The sequence below is a fragment of the Podarcis pityusensis genome (genome assembly GCF_964106645.2).
Source record: "Podarcis pityusensis genome assembly, chromosome: 8".
Taxonomy (NCBI): domain Eukaryota; kingdom Metazoa; phylum Chordata; class Lepidosauria; order Squamata; family Lacertidae; genus Podarcis; species Podarcis pityusensis.
Genome location: NC_138033.1, coordinates 70,527,702 through 70,534,901, shown reverse-complemented (window position 1 = coordinate 70,534,901; position 7,200 = coordinate 70,527,702). Strand labels below are relative to the sequence as shown.

Below are 7,200 nucleotides of genomic sequence, written 5' to 3'. Positions count from 1 at the left end.
TTGGAGGGTTGGTTTGTTTTTCAGCGATGCCTATCCAAAAAGGAAGCAATTAAAAACAACCCCAAAATATTAAATTTGCACATAGTGAGATTACATACTGCCCATTACTTTCATTGTTAGTTGCCACACAGTGGGGTTTGCTCAATCCTTGTTTGCCTCGATCGACTCAGTTCTTGTTGAAAGCCAACAAGCTGCGTAGAAAAAATCTCCTCCCTTCCCATTCCACAAAAAAGATTGCCGTTTATTTATTTTTAAGAGTTCTTTCCACATCTCTCCTTTCTATTTACTTTGCTCCCGCCTGTTATATCTCAACCACCAAAAACTCTGCACAAACATCGCCCTTTAGAAGGAACACCATGGCATACTTGTGACAAAACGAACAATTATCCGTCTACTGGAAGGGTAACCTTTCCTCAATGGAAAGCGGGCTCATTCCCAACCCATGTTCCCTGTAATGTTTCCACTTCCCTTTAATCTTTCAAAATGGTGGCACTCCCGCCAACTGTTAACCCTCATGGGAGCTTCCGCTTAAAAGAAAAATGGCCGCCAACTGGAATGGCTTTGAGTGGGCAAATTCATGGAGGGTAAGGCTTTCAGTGGCTATTAGCCATGATGGTCAGAGGCAGTTTCTGAATACCAGTTGGTGGAAAACGCAGGAAAGGAGAGCACTCTTCTACTACACAAGCATCTGATTTGCCACTGTGAGAACAGGATGCTGGAATAGGTGGCTCATTGGATTAATCCAGCAGATTCCTCTTACACTCTCTAGTTTCCATGGTGCTTCTCAACCCAGAGATAGCCCATGTGGTTGGTCATCCCTGACGACTGGCCATGGTGGCAAGGGATGATGGGAAGTTGGGAGCCCAGCACATTTGAAGGGCAGATTGGTTCACCGTTGCTGAAAACATGAAAGCAGACATTAAGAGGACTGATGCAGTAGGCCCAGTCTTGATCTCTCTCTCCCCTTCTACAAACCTTTGAGATTAACCAAGACATAACTCTTATTTCCTTTACTTGTGGGCCCCCTGCAACAAGGCACTGTGTTTTAATGCCTTGCAAAGAGCAAATAATTTTTATTTTAAAAAATGCTACGGCACAAACACCAACTTTGAAAAAAAAATGGTTTATTGAAAAGGTCTGGAAAATAGTTTTGCTCTCTCAGCAATATTTAACAAGTCTTTTTCAAAGCGGTAACAATATGAAACGATAGGCTTTTTTAATTTTTCCTTTATAAAGTTCGGAACTCTGGGCGGTGTGCCATGTCATCAACACTTTTAAAGTTTAGAGTAAAACAAGGCTTGCCTCTTTGGAGGGGCGGGGGACCTCTGACACACAATGAATGAACCACATCAGGCCTACTCCAGGGCTAAGGAACCTGTGGACCTCCTGGTGTTACTAGACTCCCAGAGTTGTACCCAACGAGATTAATGACCTTGACAAACTTGGGTTCAAGGGGTCTGCTCTTGAGTAGGTATACAACCCCCCCGCCAAATCCCCCCAGCCTCAGCCAGCAAGGCCAATAGTCGGGGACGATGGGAGGTTGGATTCTAGCAGCATCTGTGGGGCTGTGTATTCCCTTCTCTGCTACACCCAACAAGGCTGCCATGTTTTAGGAGGCCTGGAATGGGCACCTATGCAAAGCATTGTAAAGGAAAAGGAGCAGGCTTAGGCCAGGGATGTCAGCAGGTCTTCCAAGCAGAAGTCACACAAGACAAGTGGGGAGCCTATTGGATTGGTGGATGATCAGACCTGTTCACACACACCCCCCCCGACATTTTAACTAACACTGAATTAAAGCAAAAGCCAAGGACCTCTTTGGAGATCCAACCGACATGCCATATTCTCAGCACACCTACTTATTTCTGCAATGCAGAAGGGACCCAAGGTCCCTTCCAACTCGGCAATGATTCTACGGTGACTCCCTGTGAACAGTTCCCTCGCCTGACTGTACTTCCACATTCCGGTCAGGACCCCCATCCTGCAACTTTCCCGGCAAGCTGATCTATCGGTTCACCATTCTGCTAGCTGCTTGTTTTTACTCATCCAACCTGCCCGTGAAGGGGTGGTGGGCAGGGAGAGATTGAGATCTAAACACCTAGCAAATCAAAAACAAGTCAAAAAACCCCACCAGCTACTTAGCTGAAACAAGAACTCAGAATACAGGAAGGTGGTGTTTGTTGACCTCAGCTTTGGTGCTTCCTTGAGAGGACAGTGTTGAGGAGGGGTTGCAATAAGGAGAACCTAGCTTTTAACTTCTCCTGCTCCCTCCTTGCCTACACCTTCCGCTTACTCATTTTCTCAGCCTAGAAAACGGGGCTTTAATATTCCCCACGGCAGGTAGCATGTAGAATGAAGCTCTGCGCAACCGACAACCGTCGGCAGATTGTCTGTTTCCCAGGAGAAGCGATGGCTGTAGTGTTAATGTTAAATGGGGTTTTACTATGGGAGCCCTTCGCTTGAACAGAAACTGGCTTGGGAACCAGTTTCCTTTCCAATCAGCGGCTAAAGAGGAAGACCTGCAAGAACTGCGGAAAATCAAACAGGCCTTGTTGCTCAGTGCCCAACCACATGATGGGATGGCGCCCAGCCAAACTCTCAACCTTGCAGAGGACAGACAGCAGTTCCCAACAGCAGATGCAAGGACCAGATGAGGCCCCCATGAACTGCCTTAAGGCAATGGTGCACTGCAAGGGTGGCAGGAGCTTTGGCCCTCCAGATGTTGCTGAACTACAGTTCTTGACATCCCTGGCCACTGACCATGCTTGCTGGGGCTGATGAGAGCTGTAGTCCAGCAATACCCAGAGGGCTAAAGGTCCCCCACCCCTTAGTACTGAAAGCGAGGAAGCAAAAATGCACCCCATGCCACACCCAGGATGCCACCTTTAATTGCAACAGTACAGCCAGAAGGTCCAGGTACAATTTTTTTAGGCTGCTTGCCTTTCTGAGAGGTTCTGTTGCCTGCTCCCCCGTCGGCCTGCCTGCAGCAATTAGGTTAGGAGACAACCAATTAAATCAGGAAAACAGGGGAGGGGGATATTTGCTCAGGATCCCAGCACAGCAAGTTAAAGCTCACCTTTGCACTATAAGATCTCATTCGTAAACTGAATCAAGTTTGGAGGCAGTAATGCAAGACTTTTGGGGGAGACCTTATATAAAATCTTTACTTAAAACAAAAGAATCCAGGGTTGCTTTTTTAAATATCCTGAGAAACATTACTAGTTTAAATAATAAGAAGCAGTAAAGATGCCAAATTATTTTATTTTGGGGTGGGGGGAGTTTACCAAAAAAATAAACTCCCAGATTTTCTAAATAAGGCTTGTTTTATTTTGTCATGTCATCTGCAAATGAGTCTTTCCTCAGCATATTAATCCTTCAACAGACTTCATATCAAAAGGTTTTATTCAATACCAGCCCTACTTTGAGTTAGATCCATTGGTGTTAATGGACACGACTACCTTAGGTCTATTAATTTCAGTGGGTCTACTCTGAGCAGGAGGGCTTTGCTGGCTACAACCTGAAGTCCTTTATTCTGTTCCTTTTCTTAATTCTTGCATCTAAGGGTGTCGGGGGGGGGGGGAGGTCATTGCCTTTTTAAAGCAAAGCTCTATTTTCACAGATTAGAAAGCAAGACTGTGATTCAAAAACAGTGCGCACTCTGCCATCTAGAAAACCCGTGACGTAAAAAACCCAGTGGTAACATAATCATACTATAAAATATAAGCGAAACCAAGGCATCTAAAAAGCTGGTTGAAACGTCTCTCCCAAATGTTGCCAACAACATTTTGCCTGATTCAGACCCAATTTCAGAACCGGCCAACAAACCCAAATCCAATATTCTAGTACACAAAACATTTACAACAGTCGCCTTTTCACAAATATATAACATACACGTAACACAATTTAGTGCAGTTGACGCTACCGTCAAGCGCTGAAAATCTGCTTTGGGAGGAAAGAGAAAACATTCAGGGTTCTCTCCTACTCAGAAGCAGACCCACTGAAATTAGCAGATGTAACTAAAGGCTGTTCATTTCAACGGGCTTACTCTCAGCAAAACTTGGTTGGATGAAACTCGCAGGTGTATATTGTAAAACCCGTTTGTAGAGCCTGAGACCCTCAGTGGCTGATGGTCAGAGAGTTGTAGCCCAACAGGATCTACAGGCCCTCAGGCTCCTCATCCCTGTTGCAAAAGGGGTGGGTGAAACACACACTTTCCATAATGCTAAGACAGCCACGAAACCCCAACATTCATTTAGGGAGCATGCGATCTCTCTCCCCTTCCATCAAGCTTTTGTGCCACAGACAAGGACTGGCTGAGTGCATCCGATCGCTCTCAAGATCTCTGCAGAAGCGCTTGGATAAGGCAGGAGGCATGGGATGGCGATACTGCTAAAGAACATGCATGTAAACCTCAGCGGCTTAGTCTACACACATGCAGAGGCACGAGGTGGTATAGTCTTGATGTGGCAGAGATCTGGCTGTTCCACTTCAAAGCGGAGGATGCACCATGAGCGATCCTTTTTTTAAAAAAACTTGACACCAGATCACAAGACCATCAAGCAGAAAAGTAACATGCGTGACAGGTCAGCCCTACAACCCTGGCAGGTCAGATTCCCGTTCACATGATTGTATTCCCCCCCCCCCTTTTATCTGAAGGGCTGTCAGAATGGGCAACCCTTTAGCAGTAACCTTTAGTTATCGAGCTATTGTTCCACCACTTTGTACCATTGCAAGGGGTAGGCCCAAGCCTAAGTCCAAAAACAGAAAATAAATAGATTTTACCATCCCCTTTGAACTATCTTCATAAAAGCCAGGAATATGTATTTAGAAGTGTAGATCCATGAGAAAGCTTCAAATGAACAAACAACATCAGAGTGTGCTGAAGCCACCACAAGAAGAGGAAATGTGCCAGGAACATCTCCTGGTCTTCTGATTGGAAACTCCCGTAATACAACTCCCTTAATACTCTGCCTGGACATTTCTCACATGATGGCCACCCACTCCAGCATCATTCTAGCCTAGAGGCACTCAGGGCCCCATCCCAAGCAGCTGCAAGCAAGGCTTAGTGGCTCAAAGCATGGGTAAGCAAATGTCATGACCTCCAAATGCTGAGGACACAAACTCCCTTCATCCCTGGCTACTGATCAGGCTGGCTGGGGCTGATGGGAGATGGGAGTCCTTCATGTCTGGAAGACACTCCATTGGCTACCCTGGTCCAAAAAGGCAACAGCCAAGCAAGCCTGCATTCCCTGAGGGCAGCTGTGACTCCTGGCCTATCTCTGCCGACTGGGTCATTTAATAGGTGCTTGGCGACTGCTCCTTGTTGGGTTTTTAAAGACACAGAAAACACATACATTGCTGGGCCTGCAGACTTGCTTATATACCATAGCAGTATTTGCGAAGCTCACCACTCAGGCGATGCCTCCGTGTGTGGCTGAGCAAACTGGAAACCCCATGGAAATGGAAGCCCCAGCAAACTACGGCCTACAGCTCCTAGTTCTTGGCAGAAATCCACAGACCAGGACCCAAAAGAGCAGCAAAGGGGGAAGTTGCCACCCACCAGCACATTCACATAAGTCTTTCCAAATCCCTCACTGCCACATAAAAAAGATACACCCGAAGTTTGGGTGGCTTTTCTGAGAGTCAACCATCCAGGCAAAAATGGCTGCTTGTCTGGAAACTGTAGAAACCCCAAAATGTACTGGTTTTGTTTTGCCTTTTTAAAGAATCCCAATACATTTCTCATATGACAGTGAAGTTTTAACCTTCAGATTTTGCACAGCTCAGAGGAAACATCTGTGCAAGCCCAGCTGAAACCAAAAGGTATGTACACATAAGTACACAAGTGCTTTTGGCACACAGGCCTTGTGATTTCACCAGCAATGGTTTAAGGAGGCATTTGACGTTCCCAGTTATTCACCCAACAGGTGACAACTGCCTGCATGTCCCAGTCCAACCAATTCCCAACTTCGTCTTTCATACAGAGGTCGCCTTTGTCTTAATGTTGCTGATCACATCTAGAGTTGATCTATGAACACTCATCTTGACAAATTTCTGCAATTCAAAACCTGTCTCCCTCCTTCCAACCCCCTCCCCCAACAAGACCTACTTATTTTTGATCACCATCAGGGAGGTGTAATAAAGTTCCTACAAACACATTTAAACAAAGATGGTGGGAAAATATCCTGGGGTGGGCGTAGGAATCCCTGCTCTAAGCAGCCATGAAACCACATTTCTTGTGAGCCAGAAAAGAAAAGAAAAAAGTGTGGGGGGGGGGGAAGAGTGGCAATCAAGAACGGATTGATCCTCTTCACTTTGCCAGAAATAAGTGCACAGAACTGAAGATTTGAAAAACGTAAGAGAAAATGTTTTAGTGCCCCTTTAACCAACATTTGCCCGACCCACACAGTGGCCAATAAAGAGAATCTGGGGATTTGCCGATAACCGGGAACAAAAGTCCAAGGAAACATCATTCGTTTTTAATAAGGCTTTTGCAAAAAAAACCAAAAACTTCTTTCTAGGAAACACGTTGTGCGGAAAACACATTGCACATTGACGAACAAACATCGGACATTTCTAATGTGCCCCGACGAAAAGTATCTCCGCTCATTTCTCTCTCACCTCAAGCTCTCCCGACAGACAGAAAAACAACGACATGATATCTGGTCATCAGCAGAAGAGACTGATATGAGGTACATCGCTGTATTTAAAAAAGTTATTATATATATATTTATATAATATTATATTATATTGGTCTACTCCCCAGAGCTACAGGCTTAAAAACATGTTTTTGTACAGAAGGGATTCGGCCTCCCATGATCCTCTGCTAGTGCCAACACTCAAAACTCCTCTTCTTCGTCTATAGCAAAGTTGTTCTGCTTTTTCCGGACGTTCCAGTGCAAACATTCGGCCAGGCTATCAAACCAGTCACTTACGGGGTCTTGGAAACAGATTGAAGGGAGGGGGTAACAGGAGGTAGTAATGCTGATGCTGTAAGAGACAGAATTGTTATTAGGGCTGGCCTTCAGCTCAGGACAGGTTCAATGGAGGATAAAAGCTTATTTATTCCACTTGTGAATTGCTTCCTCGATGGGTCTGAATGATGGACACCAACCCTAAAGTTGCACAGGGTTGTATCCAACACGAGCCCTGTTCAAAGTAGACCCACTGAAGTGAGTGGACACAAGTCAGAGTCATCCTAGT

At 45.5% G+C, this 7,200-nt stretch overlaps 1 protein-coding gene across 5 annotated transcripts in view; it reads right to left on the bottom strand.

Moving 5' to 3' along the window:
• Positions 1–1,107: 1,107 nt before the first annotated feature.
• Positions 1,108–7,200, bottom strand: part of NADK (NAD kinase) — a 52,970-nt gene continuing 46,877 nt past the window's right edge. For all 5 annotated transcript variants that reach the window (XM_081016180.1, XM_081016179.1, XM_081016178.1 and 2 more), the window contains one exon: positions 1,108–6,987. In XM_081016180.1, coding sequence (XP_080872306.1) covers positions 6,837–6,987 — 151 coding nt within the window. In that variant the 3' untranslated portion in view covers positions 1,108–6,836. The remainder of the gene's footprint in view (positions 6,988–7,200) is intronic.